This window comes from Furipterus horrens, unplaced genomic scaffold, assembly GCF_987537825.1.
Source record: "Furipterus horrens unplaced genomic scaffold, mFurHor1.1.pri manual_scaffold_7, whole genome shotgun sequence".
NCBI classification, from domain to species: Eukaryota; Metazoa; Chordata; class Mammalia; order Chiroptera; family Furipteridae; genus Furipterus; species Furipterus horrens.
The window spans coordinates 12479033-12502712 of record NW_028327177.1 but is presented as its reverse complement, the minus strand read 5'-3'; the positions used below and the strand labels follow the sequence as shown (position 1 = coordinate 12502712).

At 41.2% G+C, this 23680-nt stretch overlaps 1 protein-coding gene and 1 pseudogene across 1 annotated transcript in view; both read right to left on the bottom strand.

Moving 5' to 3' along the window:
* Window positions 1–23680, bottom strand: part of SNTB1 (syntrophin beta 1) — a 196978-nt gene that overhangs the window by 91209 nt on the left and 82089 nt on the right. The window contains exon 2 of the mRNA XM_090283409.1: window positions 9152–9377. Coding sequence (XP_090139535.1) covers window positions 9152–9377 — 226 coding nt within the window. The remainder of the gene's footprint in view (window positions 1–9151; window positions 9378–23680) is intronic.
* On the bottom strand, window positions 22435–23038 carry LOC150004044 (large ribosomal subunit protein eL15 pseudogene; annotated as a pseudogene).

Genomic DNA, 23680 nt, shown 5'->3' with positions numbered 1-23680 from the left:
TTATGCAAGGCTCCTTATGGGGCAAAACAACATTGGCTTGGCCATTCGTGTTCATTTCCTGTCCCTGCCCCATAAAAGATCCCAGTAAAAAACCAGTGAAATGGGTATAAACTCACAAGAGGATAAGAGGGGCAAGGACAAACAGCAATGGAGTCAGGTGGAGCCAGGTAACTGAGTGAGAAGTGGAGGGAGAGCCAAGGAAGTTACAACATGGAAGGCTGCAGAGGAGTGAGTCCCTTACCTGTATGACATGCGCGGGCTTGGAACCTGTACAGGGAGACCCAGGGGCAATGCAGGGCTGAAAACAAAGGTCATTCGTGAGGTCTGCAAGCTGAGTGGTGGGGCTCCCGGAAAGCTGGCAGATGAGTGTTCTCCCACCCTCTCACCACTTCCCACCCTCAAGGAGGGAGACTGGATGGTTCTGCTTTAAGAAACTCAATGAGAAAACCTCCAAACACCAGCATTTGCAGTCGGAAGGGATCGCTCAGTAAGGCTCACTAACTAAGCCATAACTGTACAAGAATTCTTACCACCTGCTCAGCCTCCCTCCCCATAGATAGGCTTCTTAGTCTCTTGGTTAACAAGAGGTCACCAAAACCTCTAGCAAGGAAGATGAAGATACAAATACACAAACCAAGAGCACCGAAAGTTAACAAAACTAATCAATAGCCTCCAACCATTAAAAGACAATAGGGTATCCGTAAAGCAAGAACAGAATTCTATGAAAAAGAAACAGAGAACAAAAAGAGCTAAATATAATTGCTGAAATTTAAACAAGATACATTCATAAGAAAGGTCAAAAAGCGTTTAAAAATGTGATGAAAGTGATAGAGAAAGAAACAGACTTAGAAAATCAATCCTAGAAGCCTGCCAGCATCCTTCCAACAGGTGATGTAGAGAGAGCGAGAAACAGGGGAAGGCATCATTAAAAATCAGGAGAAAATTTTCCAGACCTCAGACATGAGTCCGTGGATTGGTTTACAGGTGGGCTACAAAGTCAATGATAAAAAAGCCATTGCTTTTTAAAATATGAATCTTTTAGATAAATTTGATTTTTAAACTATCCACCTTCATTGTTTTAATAACATTTAAACTTTTACTTAAAAATTACTTTAAAAAGGGAGTCTGTTACCTATTTTCTTAGATCTGTTATGAATGCTACAAGGCCTACTCCCGTACTTTGTCTCACCATGTACACTTAAAAATAATACAACTATTTTCAACCTTCGTTTTTGGGTCAGTTTTCTGATTATTTCAGCCCTGCCCGCCCCCTTTCCTGAACACCTTTAAACAAATTGTTGAAATGTTATTATATATGTTACTTCCTTATTTCTGAAATGGAGAATATAAGCACCATTGAGCCAAACATCAAGGTTCATCCCTATTTTATGAATACCCTTTTTATAGTAATAAAATATTTCAGTAGGGGTTGTCTAAGTAAGAAGCAAGGATAGGTAGGTAAGTAGAGAGAGAGAGAGAGAGGGTGAAAGAGATGTGATTGATAGACAGACAGACAGACAGACAGACTGACAATAGGCATAGGTGATTAAGCATAACCAAAATTGTGCTCCTGGTGGTTGGGAGAAGGAAGTCCACACTCTAAATGAAAGTGCTAGGTTGTCCAAAATATAATGCTCATGGTTTTTTTTGTTGCTTGTTGGTTTGTTTTTAGTTTTAAACATGGTGGTAAAAGGTTAACTTATTTTTTTTAATTATAGTTGATAAAATAGAGCCATTGACTTTTATTTCCTTTATACATAGTCAGTTACAAGCAATTCCATAGCCATCTGATGAGGCTTCTTCCAGTTCCAGCAAAATGGGGTTCTACCCAAATTCAGAAGCCCTTCTGCTATGAAATACCTGGATATGCTAGATAAGATATCATAAGAAAAGTTTGCTTGCTTGTGTTTGAATGTAATACTGAGCTTGGAGGACAGAAAGGGGAATTCCCAGGTGGTCAAAAGGGGTGTTAGGGTAAAGAAAGCCCAGCGCGGTGGGCATTCAAGCTGATCACGAGCCTCCTGGGAGAGTGGATTATGGGAGGGGTCATGGCAGGTAGTAACTTGGGTAATAGCAGGTGGGCTGTGAAGACTTGAAGTTCGATACGTAGATGATAGTTCAGGCTTTGCAGTCCTCTTAGTTGGGAAAACTGGAGCTGAGGTTCCCACAGAGTGCCAGAAATGTCCAAGGCTATGTCTTACAAAATAACCCCTGCCTACCAGCTTGGGGAAAGGCCCCGGAAACTTCTCTCTGCTGGGAAATAAGAAACTTTCCCTTCCCTTTGCACTCAAACATGAGAATATTTTTTATTGAAAGTTGCATTTATGCCATGGTTATATTGCCAGGAATTAGACGATGTCTACATTAAATCATCTAATTATCAAAACAATTACACTTGGTCAATATTATTAAGCACATTTTATAGATAAAGAATCAGAGATTAGATAACTGATCTAAAGTTAAAGGCAATCATGTGACAAAATTGGGATTCAAAGCCATATTTTCTAACTTCAGCTCTACAGTTTTACTCGATGATAATAGCATGTAGTTAATTTGGACCTCTGTTTTAGATATTTAAATGATGTTCACTTACTATAGCACCATTATACGTTGATTTTACATTTTTCCTTTGTTTCCAAAACATAAATGTCAATCATGATCTGCTGGCAATAGTTTCATTTATGAGGCCATCATGATGTGTCCAACCAAGAATGAAGACAACAGAACCAGGAAAGTACATAATAATTTGTGAGCCCCTAAACCGGCGGTTCCCAACCTGTGGGTTGCGACCCCTTTGGGGTTCGAATGACCCTTTCACATGGGTTTCCTAAGACCATCAGAAAACACATATATAATTATATATTATTTTTGTGATTAATCACTATGCTTTAATTATGTTCAATTTGTAACAATGAAAATACATCCTGCATATCAGATATTTACATTATGATTCATAACAGTAGCAAAATTACAGTTATGAAGTAGCAACGAAAATAATTTTATGGTTGGGGGTCACCACAACATGAGGAAGTGTATTAAAGGGTCGCGGCATGAGGAAGGTTGAGAACCACTGCCCTAAACCAAAAAAGAACTTTACACAAGGGCTTGCCGTGGAGAGATGATGGATAAAAGTACCTCATGAATCTTCATTCTGGATGCACTAAAAGGGGAATTTTCCAATAGTGGTCCAAGTTTAAAGAGCACAATTGATATGATCTCACCTAATACAGGAAACTAATGAACAGAACAGACAAACGAGCAAAATAGAACCAGAGGCAGGGAAACAAGGAACAGACCGACAGTGACCAGAGGGGAGGTGGGAGGGGAGAAGGGGGGAAAGAAGGGGAAGGATCTAGTCAAGGAACTGGTATAAATAACCCATGGACATGGACATGGACAACGGGGTGGGGATTGATTGTGGGAGATGGGGGAGGTGGCAGAGCAGGGGAGCAAAGGGGGTAAAATGGGACAACGGTAATGAGACAACTGCAATAGAACAACAATAAAAAAAGAAATCGAAGAGCACAGTTGAGAACTCTACATATTTTGGGGGGAAGGGATGGCAATAATGTGCCCCCAAACACTGGGAAAAGATGCAGGAACTAAAGCTAAACTAGTAAAATGATTACTCTTTTGCTGGTGGTCATCAAAAGACTCTCTGTCTATAAATGTGTAGCTAATATATTTGGGATCACCTAAAACTCCAGACAAGGTGATATGGGAGGAACTTCAGCGAGCCAGGACTGGAAAATCATTTAATTTGGTAAGTGAAAACTGACTCCACTGTTCGGCTCCCCATCAGGAACAAGACTGCGTGAACTGCAGGAGACGTAGGGGAACCGCACAGAGGAGCCCAGCCCATTTAGGTACAGGCCAAAGGAGAGGGCAGACGCAGTAAAGCAAACATCGGCACAGCGGCCCCCTTAGCAAGGCTCCCCTGATCTGGAAAGGGGTGGCTTCCAGCTTCCTTGCCTAAAATATTTAAGGTCTAATAGCATCTCCTGTGTTGATAACCCAGGTGACAGTTTAATTTCTTGCACAGCTGGCCTACATGCTTAGGCTGCCTTGAAGGATCACAGTGCTTTTGTTCCTCGGTGTTCTGGTATTCTGCTTATACTGTATTTACACTTGTCTTCCAATACAGCCTGCCTGTAATGGGAGGACATGCAGAGTCTCCTCTGTGAATATTCCCATTTGCTTGGCAATCTGCAGTGCTCGTTACAAATGAATTCTGGCTTGTTTGGTTAATGTGAGTCCACCTCTTAGAAATCCAGTGTCACTATGCCACTAACCAGGTTTCTGATCCTTGTGGCGGAAGCTTGGGTGCTGGATTGCATGACATCACTGAGGGTACTTGGTGGGAACGCATCCACGCGCCCTATCAGACTGTTCAGATCGCACTCCTCTGAATCATAGTGCGATGAGTAGGGCTTTTCCATTTGAAGCCATGACAGCGCCTTCTGTGAGTTTTTCACTTGTGCACCATAGACAGAGATGTTTTCTGTTTGTCAGAAAAGTTGTGTGCATAGCTTCGTAATTTAACGCTGAAGGTGTCCAGTGGGGTCTGTTCTTAGCATGCATAGTCATGACAAAGGCTACATGCACCAACCACCCTTATTGGTCTGCCTGCTTTCAACCTAAGTGACAGGTTTGGTTAATGGATTATCCTGGTTTCTTCAAGTCTGCTCAGCTTGACAGGACAGAACTGTGCTTTTATTTATTCTGTTACTCCTAAGGCTATTTAGTGGAAGATTTACAAAAGAGAAGTAGCTGAAAAGGCAAAACACCAAAAGTGAACAGATTAATATGCCATTCATCATTTGTTAACATAGCCTATATTTTGGAATGCCTGCTTTGTATTGAAAAATGTTCTAGAAAGCTAGAATATTAAAATGGAAACATGGGATGCCTCAGAACTCAAGGGTTTTATGGCTTTAAGGACTGGGGAGTTGGAAGAAAGTGTGCTGTCCTGTATGGATCTACACACAAGGTACAGTGGGACTGCGCTACACCTGGGCTGAGTCTTCAAGGGTGGCGAGGAAGCTGTCATGGAGGCAAGTGAAGGACATGCACAATTTGCTTAAGGGTTGCTGGAGACTCAGGGATGATCCAAAACCTCATGGGGTTTTTATGCAATGCTGAGTTTCTACAGGTGGCAGGGCACCATTTTGACCCAATGGTCAAGTTTGGAGGGATTCACACTCCCTCAGCCAGCTGGTCACGGGGTCGATGGTAGGGGCTGGGGAAGGAACAAACTAGAAACAACGCACTTGGCAGGAAGTATGTCCAAATGACCTGGAGGACGGAGAATGTGGTGGCTGTGAAGACGAAGAGCTGAATATGACAAAAGAGATATTTAAGAGGTAGAATTTTTAAAAATGTTATAATCATTGACAGCCACTAGCAGTGATATATTCTTGGGGATTCAGTGCCTGCTGGGTGACCTTTTTCACAGAAAGAGCAGCAATCCTGCCTGCTGTTCTTTGCCTTTTCCTGTCTGAGAAACTGAACAGTAGAGATTTTAATGTAAACTATAAGTTGCCGCTTGTCCCCAACCAAGGGGATTACCCCCGAGATGGTGTGGTATTAGTCATGGGTTTTCAGGTTTTAGCAGCCAGGAGACCATGAAGTCCTGGCCATGGTGCTTACAGTTCAGGTGAGCTCTTCTGCCAGGTGCTCAAGTCGGAGGCAATGGGGTGTCCTGATTAAGAAACGGGGTTTGGCGTCAGCCAGGCCTGGGACTGAATCCCAGGTCTATGGTTTGCTTCAACTCTCATTTCTGAACTGAGTTCCACTGTCTATAAAATAGAGATTGGAGTACCGACTCCCCGGGTTGGATAAACAAGATACTTGCTTAAATTCATGCATAAGTGGTGGAACTAAAATTCCATCGTGGATCAAGGTGACTCCAGAGTCCACACACTCCTTTTCCCTTCTTTCTCTCGTATATTTAATACATGCATTATTTTCATGATTATTATTTTTTTAGAAATGCTACAATTTCAGTTTCTATTTCCCCATTGACCCAAGAGTTACTTCATAAAGGGCTTTGATGAAACCATAAAGAAGAGCTTTCTGTGCTTTGGTTTTATTATGGGTTTTCTAGTTGTATTCCACTATCATCAGAGGATGTTGTTTGTATTATTTCTACCTGATGGAACTTCCTGCACTTTTTGTGACCTACTCTATGGTTAATTTTGTGCATTGAAAAGAAAATGTATTCTTCATTATCAGGATATAAAGTTTGTGATGTATCCAGGTCTCCCTTATTAATTATGTTGTTTGGATCTTTTATATCTTTATTTACCATTTGCCCACTTGCTCTGTCCGTGGACTGAGAGTAGTATGTTAAATTACCCAATATTAGTGTGTTTCTATGTCTTCTTGCATCACGTGCAGGTTCTGCTCTAGAGGTCACGGCTAGGTTATTTGGTGAGTGTTTATAACTTTTGGATGTTCCTGGTGAATGCTGGGCTTTAGCATAGATCAGTCCTTTTCTGTCTGGTTTTGTGCTTTCCAATTGTGCATTCTACCCTGTCATATGCCAAGATCAAAACTCCTGCTGTTCACTGTTGCTATTAGTTTGCATTTGCCTTGGATGCCTTACCCATTCCTACATTTTTTGCCTTTTAAAGTTACCTTGTGTTAGATGTGTCTTGTATTCAACACAGAATCCACATTTCTGACTGGTACATTATACTCTGCCCAGCATGTAACCAGAGTTCGGTAAAATTTTTGTTTTCTTTTCTTCTCTTCTCAACTGGGGTCAAGACCCACCTAAGTGCCTAATTTTTTCCACTTCATTTGGTATAATTGATAAAACTGTAAAACATTTAAAGTATATATCCTGTTGACTTGATAGATGTATATATTGGAAATGGTTAATGTTATTATCATAAGTTTTGGAGCTGTCTGCACTGAATTCCCCACTCTCTGGCGCTGCAGGATTGTCATTTTGATCCTGTCCTGATGGTTCTCACACCCTAGCAGGATAGGCTCTCCCTCACGCCCTTGAACACCCATCACTGGTGCACTTGATGAGCACCGATACAAAATCATAAAAACACATTCCCTCAACTGGCTTGGCAGAAAAAACTTTCCCATATTTGAACTAAGACAAGATGGCTCCCAAAATATTCTTTAAAATATAATTAAATGCCTTGGGAGAAATGTTATAACATGTCAGTCCAGAGCTGGGAGGAATCCTAGAAATCATTTACTTGAACTGTCTCCCAAATGAATTAATCACTTCTACAATATACCAACTTTTCTAGTCTCTGTATTTTTCTGATAATGGTAAACAGAGGCATGAGTTTGAAGCCCAACTATACCATAGATTAGCTACATGATGTTTGGTTAACTTATAGAAGCACTGAGCCTCAGTTTTTCAATCTATAAAAGGGGGACGATGATAGAAACTCAGGGGGCTAGTAAGAGGACTAAACAGGGTTACAAGTTCAAGGACTAGGCAGGAAATGTACAAGACCAGGCAGATAACCCAAGTGTAAGGCATAGGAGTGATGAAGAGCGTTCATTTCCTCATCAAAGGATAAGCCTTCACCAGACTCCTGTAGATTGGAGCCCTACCTGCAGCAACGTGGGCCTAATATCACCAGATCTTCTGATTTTTCTAGAAAAGCAGAAACCTGGTTTCTTAATGTAAAATTCCCAACTATTCAATGTGACCACTAATTCAAATTTCCTTAAAACAATAGGCAGACCATTAAAAAAGCATGTGTGGGCTGAAGACACCTGTAGGCTGACACTTTGCAGTCTCTGATCTGAAGTAATTAGCATAATGCTTAGAACAAGACAGGCACTCGATAAATAATAAATTCATCAGATCTGAAACCTTAGACATCAGATTCTTGGGAGAAAGGACATGTCTGATCAGGTGGCTGAGAGGTTGGGGACAAGGAAACTCTGCGTAACCAGGACATCAACTGCATGCCCAGGAAAGCGGCAGAAATTGAGGGGATACAAACCAGAGAACAGATGGGAGTGGATTATCTACGAATTCTGCCTCCTGCCCAGTTGGGCCCCTCTGACGTATCTTTGGCTGATACCCGCTGGCTCTCTCTTATAACAGCTGATCTCTGATCCCTGTGTAGATGTAACTGACACAGGAGGGGCCGAGGCAGCAGGGCAGATCCTGCAGTTGGCTGGAGTCAGAAAGGCTAGCAGCTTCCTTAGCCTGAGCTTATTAGGGAGAGAACAAAAAAAGCATTGAGGAGCCCGCCAAGGAGGCTTCTTTTGCCCTGCCCCCATTCCCTTTGGCTTTTCCCCATGGACTCTGCACCTAGCCAAATACTTCCCGCGCTCGGGTGGGTGGCAGCTGTACCGCACACATTAGGCATAAAGGCCAGAGGCCGTTCCTAGTCATAGCATTCGAATGCGGGTGCAAAGGTCACCAGGATTCCCACTTGCTGTCTCACTTCCCCTATCTCTTCTCTACGATATCTCTTATTTTCCTCTCAGAGGTATGTTTTCTGTTCAGATGAGCTAAATATTTGCTTGTCTTGGCTGGAGTCCTTATAATTTCCATGTATCTGTCCCGTGGCCTGAGAAGTCACATATAGACTGGGAAAAGCGCCCCAGGCGTGGGCCGGAGGCACTTCTCTCTCTCCAGCGCTCAAAAGAGGTTTAGAGTGAAAAATAGCTCTATCCCCCTTCTGATTCTCCAAATGTACCGTTGAGGCCCAGAGAGGCTGATTTGCTTATTACTTCCTACCATTAATAATGAATGCTATTACAGCTTATATTCATGGAAGGCTTTCCTGCGCTACGCTCTTCGCACACATTTCCTCCTCTCGTCCTCGCAGCCCAACGAGGGGTACATCTCGATTCTGCCCATGTTACGGGTGACAAAACGGAGCTTTAGCGGTTGGAGACGCTTGCCCCAAGTCATAGAAACTGCCCATGGCAGACCCAGAGAAGACACGTAGGGTTCCTACTCCCGTTCTTCACCTCTTTCCAGAACCAGAGCTCAGGGTGCAGGTGCTTCGTGAGGATAAAAGGGAGGAGGAAGAAGGATGGACGATGAGAGGGAGGGAGGCCCGGCTTGAACACGCGCACAGGTCTCAGCACCCCACCCCCCGTAACCTCAGAGGCCAAAAGCTGCTGAGACAGGGAGCCCCCGGGCCCTGGTTACCTGTTCTCAGGGTCAGCCGCGGCCATGCTCCGCGTGACGTAGCACATCTTGAGGGGGATGCTCTTCCGATCTCTGTGCACAGAGAAGGGCTGTGGCGACGAGGAGGACACAGCGTCCGAGGAGCTGCCCCCCAGCCGGGGGGATTCCGGCGGCGGCGTTTCCCACCCGATCTCAGATACGGGGGAGCCTTTCTTCACGTAGGGTGTGGCTTCTCGCATGTACTTCACTACAAACAAAAAGAAAAAAAAAAAAAAAGATAAGAAGAAGCTCTTTTAAGTACATCAAGGCTAAATTTCTGGAAAATCCGATTGCATTTTCAAAATGTGCATTCGACAAGTTCTTAATACTGAACCTATGAAATGGTGAACAAGACTCAGAACTTCTGCTCCTCTTACAATAGTGGCCCTGTTATTTAAATGATACACCAACCTGGTTTTTAGGGGAAAAAAGAAGCTGAGAATTACTTTCAGCTTTTTTCAACTAGGACAACTCATATCCTTTCTGACTGTAAGTTGCATTAGGGGAAAGAGGCTGAAAAACAAATGGGCAGAGAAGAAGAAGACGTAATAGGCAAAAAGACATGTAATTATTCAATGTAGATGTAGGGAATCTGGTAACCACAGTCACTGCCCATGTCATCATTTTTCTGTTGAGAAACAACAGGCTTTTAAAATTAATAGTGCTAAGAAATACACAGAAGAACAATTATTTTGTAATGGCAGAAATCTGTAATAGAAAAAAATATTAAGAGCTGAAAGCTAGGGACAACTTAAGTGTCCACTAAAAAGGACAGATTAAATAAATTAGAAGACATCTATATAGTCATTAAAAAATAAAATATAGATGTGTTGATGTAATCTTTTTGTGTATAAAATCATAAATACATATAATTTTATATCTACAACTATTTCTGGATAGAAACGCAACAAATTGTTCATGGCAGTTAGCTCTGGGGAGTAGAAATAAAAGTCAAGATGCTGGAGAAACAGACCTTTACTATTCATTTCTGATCCTTTTATACCATTTTCATGTTTAGTCATATGCATATATTACTTTATAAAATTTAAAGAATCAAAAGGAGTTTGAATTAAACAGGCTGAAGTTCTGCATTTTGATCCTTTCTTGGTCTTAAGAAGTCACTTGCCTATTCTGAATTTAAGCATTTGATCCTTAGACACCTTCTAAGTTGACAAGGCAACTAGGTTCTTGGAACACACATATAAACTTCCTTCTATAGCTCATGGTCTGGTTCTCTGCTGTTGGGAGAAGACTTGGCTAAGTCCCTTACAGGTATCTGTTATTACAAATGGCAGTGGATTGGAATGGGGGCAAGCTAGGGGGCATTTCCTCTAGGTCTTAGATGATTCAATTCCACAAACTAGTGCCTTCACTATTCAAGACATCAAGCCAGGTTTACAAAGATTGTGGGAACAGAACACATGTTGTTCTCATATTCAAGAATGACAAAGTCAGAGGTGACTATAGTTATGCTGTTAGGGATGTGCCATCAGATCCCTTTAACCAGTGAGACACCTATATCCAAAGTGCCGTGTGTTGGCTGAGAACAACTTACAGCTGCCCCCTGCTCTGGAGACTGTTCATGGCCCAGCAGAAGCCTCCCTGCCCCCAGACAGAGTCACTGCTTCTAGGGAGCCCCAACTAGGACACAGTGATGTAAGCCAGGTATATAAGCTATGGCACAAAGCAGAATGAGCTGAGTTTTATACAGGAATAAAGTACCTTGGAAGAACTCATGAGAGAAATGGATCTAGGAGCGCTAGTGACAGATTAAGTTCATGACAATTTAATAAGCAGACCAAACATACCCACAGGCATGCAGTATGGATCTATACTGGGAGAACCAATCTTAGATATCAAAAACAGCTATATTAACTCAAGACAGAGGAGATGTCATTTAGCACTGACATGTATTAGAAAACATGATTTCAGGGTCTTAACTGAACACCAGTGTGAATAGGAGAAAAGTGCTCCATGGTTGCAGAAAATCTGTTAATATAGGATGCAGTTATAGAAGAAGAGAGGTCATTCATGGCCACTGTATTTTAGGAGTATTATTTATTTCTGCACAATATATTTAAAGAGAACCACCGACATACCTAAGAACAAGTATAGAAAACTTAGGGGGACATATTTAAACTGTCCAAAGCTGAAATAAATAGTCTTCTTTTGAAAATACTGAACATTTCGTCTCTAAAAATGATTTAGTAGAAGCTAGAACACTGTTAAGCTTTGTATATTGTAGAATTATACTTGTTGATTATAAGGAATTTAAGTATCAGCTGAGGTTGTTTGAAGATCCTTTTTTGTTTGCATTATTATCCTTCTGGCTGAAGTAGGGCATGTGTGTGTGAAAGTGAGGATCCAGAGATGATGCTTCAAAGAGTAGGTGGCATTTCAGCTTGGCCTTAAAGGGTAGTGAGGACTTTACAAAGTAGAGATAAGAATCACAATCCTGCTTTTTTACACCCCAATTTATAATTTATATTAAATTCCATAGGAAAGGAAAGTTGGACCTCAGTTTGGAAGGGGGATAAAGAAGGAACATTTATCATACGCCTAATGAGGTGCCAAGTAGGGAACACAGTGCTTTCCATATTTAAGCTTCCAAGTAACCATTTAAAGTCCTACTTGATATATAATAAAACTAGGTCCAGAGAGAAAATGAGTCAGGGATCTTTCATTTATCAACTACCCATGTACCCACATGCAACAAGAGACTACATTGTTATCCTGTTCAGACCTTTCAGGGAAAAGATGTCTTATATGGCTATTCTAAGTCTGGGGGCCATTAGGAGCTTCCCATAGGTTATCCTTTGCAAAAATAATATTATTCTACACACTAGCACACCAACACTCTGATGTTTAGCTTATCTGGAATCATGTGGCTAGTAAGTGCTGGAACGGCAGGGTTTGATTTCCCAGAGATCATATTCTTTCATGAAATCTGACTAATCCACCTAGATGAAAGATACAAAATAAAAAGCGAATAGATTTGGACTTTATTTTATATACAGTGGTGATATTCATGATGGTGTATGAGCAAGAAAATGATAGAATCAGAGGTCAGCTATAGAGAGAACTCCTGAAAAGTGAGACTGGGCGTTCTAGAGGAAAAAATATATTAGAGTTACATATACCAGTTAGTGGACCACAGGAGGTTACTGCCAGAGGTAACCTGAGCAATACTCAAAATATCTATACACGGTGTGAGAAATCCCAGAAATGTGTGGCCTGAACCCATTCATGGGCAGAGGCATGGGAACTATAGGAAGTCTTAGCCTGGAAGCCATTATTTACCAGGGAGCTACTTCCTATGTGGCAACCAACTTGGGGAATTTACAGGAGAGAAGACACAGCAAGGCAGGACACCCCACTGGAAACGGTATTCATTAGAGAGTCATCCTTTTAACTGACCAACTGAAAATACAGATGGAGCAAATAAGTTAAGAAGGTAGGCATAGTAATGATTTATTCCTGCAGCCAAAATTCATCAGTCAATTTTTATGTGCTGTCCATGAGACATGAAAAGAAACAGTCTCAGATTAAAAGAAGTTTAGCCTAGACAAGGAGGAAGGCAAGTAAGTAGATGACATGAGTCCTTGTAATAAATCTTAAACTTGGTTTAAGAAGGTCCCAAACTGGACAAGCCGCTACAGGCCTGGCAGAATTAAATGCGAACCCTTTCTGGGGAAAGGCAATCTCATCACAGGCTTCAAAGAGCCCCTATGAATCATTTTCAAGGGCAATGAACAGCATAAAATCTCAAAAACTGTTGCACACAAGGAAACGAGTTTCCATGAACAAAAGCTAGTGAAAATACCGAGAGCAGTAGCGGTCCCACACAGACTACAAAGCGACAAGTATATTTACCATGTGTAAAGAAACAAATGAAAGCTTGAAGGACTCTTCTAGAGATCATGTTTTTATAAAGCAACCTAACAAATTGATAAAATAACCAAATAGAGTATCAAAATACTGAGTGTGTGATCTAATTCAAGGAGGGTAAGGTGTTACCTAAGACTTTATTTGTTGGCAATAGGTGCCCCGAATTATAGTGTATTAAATAACATAGAAGTTTTTTATTTTTATTTTACCAAAGGATAACAGTACAAGGAAAGAACAGGGCTGCTAGGGTAGTTCTGCTCTCCGAAGTTGTCAGGGCCTCAGATTTCTGTCCCCTTCCTGCTTTGCAGCCCTAGCCTGCTATCTAATGACCCAAGATGGCTGCTTGAGTTCCAGCCATCACAACCAAATTCCTGCCAGTAGAAAGAAGGAAGACATGAAGGACACACCATCCTTCCTCCTTTAAGACCCCTTTTCAGCAGCTGATACATTATATTTGCTTCCAACCCACAGGTCAGAATGTAGTCACATGACTACTTCTAGATGGGAAAGAAATTTACTCTAAATTCTGGACGACACTGTGCCAAACTGGTTTAAAACTGGTGAGAAAGGAAAATTATTACTGAAAAAAAAAAAAAAAAAAAAGAGAGAGAGAGAGAGAGAGATAATAGATATTAGGGGACAACTCTCAACAGGGAGACATCCCCAATTCCATCAGCTTAACACACTAGATTTTATAACACATAAATACAAGTAAGTACATTGGAGCAATCAGTAAAAACAACAATGACCAGGCGCCGTGAACTTTGTTAACTCACTTGAACCTTGGATCCACCCTGTGATATAGACGTTGCAATCATCCCCATTTTACCAAAGACACTGCATTCAGGGGCTAAATCATACACCCCAGTTACAGAGCTAGAAAGTGGCGGACACATGAGTCAAATCCAGGCAACCTGGCTCCAGAGGCCTACTTTTAACCATGAAGCAACGCTCTTTCTCAAACTTAAAAAAATTAATTGTGTGTGTGTGTGTGCGTGCGTGTGTGTGTATTTCAGCCAAGGTTTTTTTAATGTACTGTGAGAAAACATCCAATTAAAAGGCTATTGCCTGTAACATAAGAGAGCTTGATTTTGTAAGCTTGAACTATTAAATGATGGCATTTCGATAAATTTCTTTTAAGACACTGTGATATGTATTCATAATAGAGGTTTAACCTGGCAGAACTAAACAGCTAGTGTCTGCGTAATTACACCTCTGTGTGCGCACAGACAGTCATTTCAGGCAAAGGCTGGTTGAAACCAATCAAGAAGCAGCCAGTCCCAGGTTCAAGGCGCCTCATAATCTGAACTAATTAATAACCCATCCCTTTCCTGGGTATCGTGAATTAAAAACTGTGGTTGAGCAATTAAAATTCCAATCTTCAGATGTAAAAGAAAGGGGAGGGGAGCGGTAAGAAGTGGTCTTCAAACCAGTAACACACCAAGTCACTTTTCCAGGTTTTCATCTGCAGGGCAGGCAGTTGTGAAGATTTCAAGAAAACATGTAGTAAAGCCCAAGTTTGCCAAGGCCCCAAGTTACAACAATGAAATCTTCCTTGGGGCAGCCAGGTGACATTTGAAAAGAAAATCACTCACAGGCTTACTAATGAGGAAATGCTTTAGGCAAATCCAATCAACTATCCTACCGGCTGGTTTCTGATGTATGCAAGGTTTCTTCCTAAAAATAACAACACAAAAAAACAAAAACAGAGATTTCCAGATTACAGGAAGGAAAAGAAATATTTCATTACGGTACAGGATGTGAACACAAAATGTATATTTCCTAATATACCTAGGGAAAAGCTGGAGGCAAGAAACTTGCATATTTGGACCTCTGGTGAAACTCTCAAGTTGGGAACAGCTCAGTGACAGTGGGATTTGGTGACAAAATGCAAAATCTAAGACTTTCCCTGAAGGGGCATTTCCTAGGTCATCTTCGAAAGGAAAGATGCAGGGGGAGATCATCAATATTTCCAAAAAGGCCAAGAAATGATGAAAGTGGTAATATCAGCTTCTCCGAAGCTATAGCTAATCCTCCAGGGAACTGAGCGGGGAGGTGGAAAGAGAATTGGCTCTGGGAGCTGGGGACGCGGATCACAGTTCCAGCTGCCACTGAGTAGCTCTCCGGCCCTGGGCAAGTTGTCTCACCACCCAGACCTCATTTTCCTCACCTGTCAAGGGAGGGAAATAAGGTCCCCACTCTTCGAACAGTCTATGAGTCTTTGAAAAGCCATCTCTTCTGACAACGTTGTTTAAAAAAAAAGAAAGGAGTATTTCTTTTGTCATCTTACTGGTTGTATCACTACCAACAAATAGCCCTGTCAAAATGTGGACCGTATTCTTAGGCCTTAGGCAGGTCTGTCTTCCGACTGTTTCCCAAACCCTACAAACACCTGACAAATACGAAAACAAGCCTACTAGTTGGGTGGGTGTGCTCGCGTTCCTTGTCCTCTGGTTTGGCAGAGCTGTCTGAAAGAATCATTGTTTTTGTTCGCTCCCCACTACGTAGTCCTCTTCCATTCCACCTGCTGGGTCCTTGATGGTAGGATTTTAAAAGACATTGGAAGGACCGAAGGGTTCTCATGGTGTCACAAGGAAGTCATGGGTGAAGGTGCTGGGTTTTCATATGTGGAGTTAGGAGTAAAACAAACTGGGTATGAATTGTGGAGTAACCTTTGGCTTCCAAGTAAATAACTATCTCAAAATTAATTCATTTCGGACAGTGCATTCATGCACTGTAACCTCCCCTGATTCTTCAACTAACTTAGATGCCAGCGGGACCCGAGGAAAATATCTTATGAGTCTTACAACCACCAGAGGTACACTGATTGGTTTAGTTACCTTAACTGAACAAATGTTTAATGAATTCCCACTCTGGGCAAGGCGCTGAGTGTCAGGTCATCCAATGAAAAGAGAGACGGGGTGCCTGGCCCAAGGTGCTGACAGTCTAGTGTATGTGTGTGTATTGGGGGAGGGGATATTAAACAAATAGACAACTATAAGGCACTGTCCCGAAAAAGACACACATTAGAGGACTTGGGCCACACAGAGCCATTCACGGGCTGGCCCCTGCCTGCCTCCTGCCTTCATCTCAGCTGATGCCCCACCGGCCAGCCATAGCAAAACAGTGTTCAATCCTCTGAACGCACCATGTTCTTTCCCACCTCTGTTCTTTGCACATGCATGGAAATCTTTGTGGAAAACTCCTCTCTACATCCTATGAGTCTCAACTCAGGTAAGACCTCCTCCCTGAAGTCTTCCCGGCGTGCCTCCCTTCGGCTCCAGCCATGCTCTGTGGCCACCTCCACTGACACCAACAGCATCAGGACATATGTAAATACTATGATGCTGGCTTATGCCACACAAGGCACTGTGTGGATCATCTTACACACATTTCAACACTTACACATCACATGCAGTTATCTGTTTGCACATAGTGTCTCTGGTGGAATCATAAGGTCCCTGAAGTTGAGGGACTAGTTAACAGAAGTTAAAATTCTAGAGTCTGGAGCCGCATCAAATCTTGACTTTGCCAACTGTGGCAGTTAGTTAGCGGTGAGGTTACATTTCCTTAACCTCTCAATACCTCCATTTCTCCATCAGGAAAATGGGGGTAAATAGTAGTGCCTACCTCAAGGAGTTGCTATGAGAATTTAACGAGCTAACACATACAAAGGGAGTCTAGCATATGGGGAGTACTCATTAGTGTTAGAAAAACAATCGCTAGTGACGTTCCAGCAGAAACTGGAGAGCTCTCCCCGCCATGCTGCAGAAAGGATTCTTTTGCTCTGTGGAAGAACAGATTGTTTTTCAATACCCTTCAAGCTGTCATGTTCTATGTTTCTTCTGGAATATGGCTGATTAAGAGGCCTAGCCCACAGTCCAATACAGGAAACACAGGTTATGCTTGTATACCATATAAAAGTATGCTGTAAGTTTTAAAACTATGTTCATTAACTACATATTAGGTGACAATGGGGTAGTTTGTTAAGCTGAGTCTTAGAATGCTCATCTATAAAATGAGAAAAACAATGTCCTCCTTAGAGAGGCAATACAAATGCATTTTAAAAAAATGTGCTCCAGAGTCAGATATGGGTTCAAATCCCAAATCTTCCACTTACACAATGTTGTACACTGGAAACTAATATAATAGTGTATGTCAACTATACTTGAAAAATAAATACAAACTTTTAAAATATAAACAACAGATCTTCCACTTACAAGCTGGGTTTCTTTGAGCAAGGTATGGACCCTCTCTGTATCTCAGTTTCCTCAGCTGGTAATAATTGGCCCGATCTCATAGGATTCTTATGAGGATTAAATAATTTTTAAAAATAACATAAAGTCCCTTAGAACAGTTCCTGGCATATACTTGGAACTCAGATTTCACTGTTATCATTGTGTTGTTGGTGTTATTGTTGTTACAAAATTGAAAGGAGCAAAATGTATCATAAGGATAGAAATCTCTTCTCTATCAAAGTTGTAAGTGCTTGAAAGTATCACTACATTTATTCATTCACTGCACATAAATTAAACCCCTACTTTGGGGGACTAGACATTGCAGGGTGAATAATCAGTTAGGCACTCAATTTCCTGCTTTGGAGAGTTTTCTAATCTGCCAGGGAAAAGAGGCATTTCAATCTACAACCTGGGAATTGCTATAGAATGTAATCCAACACACACACACACACACACACACACACACACACACACCAGCCTAAAATGTATTCATAAGATTATAGAAAGTGGATTAATGATGTTGATGGACTCCACTCCTGAACAATTTGCCATCAGGTTCCTCTACAGCACAAATAGCCATAATTTCTCTTCCTTGGGAAAATACAGTAACTATTTTAATAGTTAAACCTAACATCTAAAGACAGGAAGTGAGTAGCAGGCAGAAAGGATGTCTTTCCTTGACATAAGATCGAATGTGAGTAAGATTTTACGTCAAAAGGCAGGAAGTGTTGCACTCACTTCCTCCTTCCAGGTAGCTCTGTAATATTATTCCAGGTGTAGCTTGGTAATAACATCCTGCAAATCAAACTTAGGGCTCAGTTCATTTGCAGTTACTTTTAAGTACCAGAGGCCCAGAGTCATAAAGCTTTTCCAAAGGAAACCACATTAAGCAAACAAAATATCATTACCCAGGGCAGATCAGCCCAGGCCTGAGATTCCTTTACTCACCCCAGCCCGGATATGCTGCAGACCCAAAGCAATCAGAGGCATCTGAAGGTAGGGGAAATGGTGAGGGGGACTTTGAAACCTCAGAGACCATCAAACTCAATCAACAATGTTATAAGCACCTGCTATTTTGAAAGGGCTTTCCAGTTGAAAACACTTCCATGCACATAATCTCATTTCATGCTTCTTGTCATCCCACCTGCACTGTGCATGAACTGAAAGTCCTGTAAGAGTCTCTGTGTTGATTTCCTCGTGACTTCAGGGCCCAGGGTAACAGCCTAACAACTTTCCCCATCAAATTCTACTCCCTTCCAAGCACACATATGCACAGCGGGCCACATCTTGCTCAGCAGAACTAATGCCTATTGGACTGACCAGATGTACTGGGTTTTCTCCTAAAGGCCAAACTTATCTTGGTCTTGTTCACAGCCTTTGGAGAGAGTGCCAAGAACTACAAGAAGTAGGTCAGCATGACAAAGGGAAGCCTAAGCAAGCTTCTTGGATCTGACTGTCAGAGCCGGGAGAATAACACCTCACATGTTTTCCTCTAAACTTCCAGAAGCTTCAGTTGACTCTGAATAGTTGATAGAGGGGCTTGTTTTTGTTGTCTGTTTTGCTTTTTAAAGAGGTAAGGAGGGGGTGATGGTGGGCATCAGCATGCAGATAAAAAAATTTTATAATAAACAGACCCACAAGAAAATTTAACAATAAAAATGGTGGCAAATCGAGGTTAAGAGAGTTTAACTACCTTACCACAAGTAAGAAACAGACCTGGAATTTGATCTCTCATGTTCCAAATCTAGTATCTTATCTAATCTAATCTAATAACCACAGCTGTAATGATACAACTGGTTCAAGTGACATGAAAACAAAGGCTAGGTATTATGGCTAATGAGTACGGAGTTGCTAATGATGCTGGGAAAATCTACAGATATTAGGGGGATTAAATTAATAAGCATACTCTGTAATGATAATAATAGAATTTAAATTGTCAAAATATTCCACATCTGTCATAGGGAAAATATCTAAAGGTAGATAGATTGTCTAAAAAATAGATCATGTCTGGAGTGTTTGATGAAATAAGATGGGGTAACAGAAAATTAGTATTCTAAGTAGAAGAGAAAATAAAAGACAAAAAGCTTTAAAAGATAATAAAATAACACTGACAGATTTATGGTAGTAACTTTGAAGACTTAGATAAAAATGCACAAATTCCTAGAAAAAAAAAAAACTTACCACAACTGACCTAAATAGAAATGGGAAGCATAGCTAGTCCTATAACTTGTAAAGAAATGGAAACCCTGGTTAAAATTCTTCGCACGAAGAAAAGACCATTAGTGAATTCTACCAGATTTTCAAAGAATGGATCATTCAAATCCTAATCAAACTAGTTCAGAAAATAGACAAAAAAGCTTCCCCAATTTATTCCATGAAGCCAATATAACATTAACAACAAAACCAGAAAAGAAAAATTTCAGAAAGTTGCCAACCCACTTCATTAATAAATATAAGTCCAAAAATTCTAAACAAAACATTAGCAAAGCAAGTCCAGCCATATATATGGAAGACGATGCAGCCTTGTTCTGGGAAGCTGTGGGACCTTGCCTGAGGGGGCTTGGGTAGACTCTGCCTTAGGGTGACAAAATGTAAAGTATATAAAGATGTTTAAAAATGATTTCTTAAAATCATGCAATATTTAAAGGTGTTATTCACTTTGATAGAGTTCAAGTATTGTTTCAGCCTATAGAGAACAGTTGCATTTCTTACCTAGTTGAACCATATCGCTCTTATCTATATGCAACATCATGAATTACAAAGTTGATTGGAAATATTTTCTAGGCTGCTTGTCCCAGGCTTGTTAAAACTCTGGTTTAGTCTCTGACAATAACACTTGGGTCCCATTGTTCTACCACAATCAACAGTTTGTCCTTTGCACAAGTCAAAAAGATTTCTGATTTAGATTCTTCTGTTAAAAGCAGGCAGATATGCTTCAAAATATTTTCTGGTGATTGTTTTGAGATTCATATTGGTACCTAGGCAAAAAATGCATTTTAGAATAGCTCTAAATACATGCTAAATATTATCCAATTGAATATTTATAGCAAATACAGTAACTCCTCACTAGACTTCACTGATGGGTTCTTGGAAACTTGGATGTTAATCAAACTGACATATAACAAAACCAAATTGATCTTAGGCTAATTGATATAAACAAGAGTTATGTCCCTACAGTCTATTTCTGGCCACAAAACCATCACCAAACTTCTTAATAATGACCCAAAGCACTTACAATATTAAATACTGAAATTAATGTGAGCTATACACATATTTAAGAAAGATGAATAAAAACAAGTAAGATAATGATTTTCTAACTCACTTATTCCAGTTCAGAGTCATGGGTAGTCTGAATCTATCCTGTCAGCTCAGGGCACATGGCAGGGACCACTCTGTATAAGCCCTTCCATCCCAGGGTGCACTCAGCCTCACTCAGATGGGGACAATGTGGACGCCCTAATTCACCTTACCTGCACAACTTGGGATGTGGGAAGAAACCAAAGTGCTGGGAGAAAACGCACATAGACATAGCGGAGAGCATGCCAACTCCACACTGACAGTGGCCCAAGCTGGGAAATCAATTTTGTTTGTCTCATTAACATGATAATGAAACAATATTGCACAAAAGGACAATATTTGAGGACTTGCTGTATTTGAATTACACATTACGAGGTCAGAAATGCTCCATGGAGTCATTGGTGGAGGAATCAGGGTCATAAGCCAGGTTGGCCTGACTCAAAAGAGCTTAACTATATTGGTTCTTGAATAACCCAATAAGCTTCCTGTTTAGTTTGAGCTTTCCCTTCACAACTCCCACAGCCTCCCCCCTTGTCTTTCCTGCTCCCAGATTAGATCAGGGAACACAGATAGTGTTTTAGAACAGAAGGAAGGTTAAGTCATCTGTTCCGTTCAACAGCTGTTTCCCTTTTGAGCTTTGATCTTTACCCTTTGCCCTTTGCTTGGCCCTGGGCTGTCTGCAAAGAAGGCAGGGCCATGGTGGAGACATGGATAACTTGGGACATTAAGAAAATATCACCAAGGTTAGAACCCATAAAGTGGTCCTAGGATGTTACACACCTTCCAGCTCCCTCTGTCCTGTGTCTGTTTGTCTTGGTCAGGAAGGGCAGAGGGAGCTACCATTTTTGGTACACTTAAAAAAAAAAAAGAAAACAGACCCTATACATTTATTATCTGGTGTAATACACACCACAACCCCATGAGGTTAGTATTGTAAAATGGGAAATCCTGGCTGTGAATTATAGACTTAATTCTCTCATTGTCCATCATCCTTGATATCCAGGCTTCCTTCTATGCAAATGTGCCATAGAAACAGGAGTTGCAGGTGTAGCCGGGTGTCTTGAATCAAAGAATTCAAATTATTTCTCCATGGAAAAGTATAAGTGCTTTACTTTCTATTAGGCTCCAAATTTTCACTGCTTTTTCTTTTTTGTTCAACAGACAATGCTTATCTAAAATTTATTACCTTTTAAAAATGCAATTCATTGGGGCGACATTGGTTAATAAAATTAAATTGGTGGCAAGTGTACAATTCTATAATACATCATCTTTATAGAGCATTGTGTGCCCACCACCCAGAGCCAAATCTTCTACTATTACCATATATTTGAACCCCTTTACCCTTTATTGTCTCCTAAATGCCCTTTCTCTTCGGTAACCACCACACTATTATCTGGCGTCTATGACTTTCTGTTGGTTTTCTTGTTTGTTTGCTTGTTGCTCTCAGTTTTATATCCCACGTGTAAGTGAAGTCATATGGTTCTTAACTTTTTTTGTCTGACTTATTTCGCTTAGCATGATGTTCTCAAGATCCATCCATGTGGTCACAAATGGCAGTGGCAGGGTTTTACCTTTTCTATGGCTGAGTAGTATTCCATTGTGTATATATGTACCGCATCTTCTTTATCTAGTCATCTAGTGAAGGCCCCTTGGTTTCCACATCTTGGCCGCTGTGAATAATGCTGCAATGAACATAGGGGTGCATATATCTTTGTGAATGTCTTCAAATTTTCAGTAAATACCCAGAAAATGGGTTGCTGCATCATATGGTAACTCAATTCTTAATTTTTTTTTTTTTGACTGTCCTAAATTGTTTATTAGGAAAGAAATTTACAACCATCCCTTAGATTAGCGGTAACGGTGGAGCTGGAGAGTATTGCGCCTTCTCCAAGCTGCGCGGCGAGACCCACCGATGGTGTGGTGGAACTTGTGGCCCTTCCCAAGGCCACGGCTCTCGCGGCCAGCAGATGTCAGCCCTCGCATCTCCCTGTGCTTGTGGACTGGTTTGGTGATCCACTGGGTGTCAGGATTCCTTCTGATAGCCTTATGGAATGGATCAATGAGGATAACCAGAGCCCCGCAGTGGTGCCCAGCTCGCTCCTCGGCAACAGGCTTCGGGCGAACTTTAGCTGGTTGACACCATGATGGACAGGCTTGCCATACGTGGCACCCTTGGGAACGGGGTGTTTGCGGCCACCACGGCGCACACGAATCCGATATATGACATAACCTTGCTTGGCCTTGTATCCCAGCCTGCGCGCTTTATCGGGCCTGGTGGGGCGGGGGGCCCTGTGGAGCGCAGACTGCTGGCGGTACTGCCAGCAGCGTACCCGGAGAAGGAAGCGCATCACATCGGACTGCTTCTTCCTCCACAGCTCCTGGATGTACTTGTAAGCGCCCATCTTGGCTTACCTGATGGCTGCGGCCAGAAGGAAAGGAAGAGCCTTTCTCCTCAATTCTTAATTTTTTAAGGTGCTTCCATATTGTTTTCTATAATGGCTGCACAGTTTACACTCCCACCGACAGTGAATGAGGGTTCCTTTCTCTCCACAACCTCTCCAACACTTGTTAGTACTTCTCTTGTTGATCATAGCGATTTTAACAGGTGTAAAGTGATATCTTATTATAGTTTTGATTTGTATTTCCCTAATAGCTAATGAAGCTGAGTATCTTTACATATGTCTGTTGGCCATTTGTATGTCTTCTTGGGAGAGGTGACTGTTCAGGTCCTCTGCCCATTTTTTAATTGGATTGCTGGTTTGTTTGGTGTTGATTTGTATGAGTTCTTTATATATTTTGGATATTAACCCCTTGTGGGAGCTGTTGTTTGCAAATATCTTCCATTCAGTTGATTGCCTTTTTGTTTTGTTAGTGGTTTCTTTTGCCGTGCAGAAACTTTTTATTTTGATAAGGTCCCATTCATTTATTTTTGCTTTTATTTCTCTTGCCTTTAGGGTCAAATTCATAAAATCTTCTCTAAGACCAAGGTCCATAAGTTAAGTACCTATGTTTTCTTCTATGTAATTGATTGTTTCAGATCTTATATTTAGGTCTTTGATCCATTTTGAATTAATTTTCGTAAATGGGG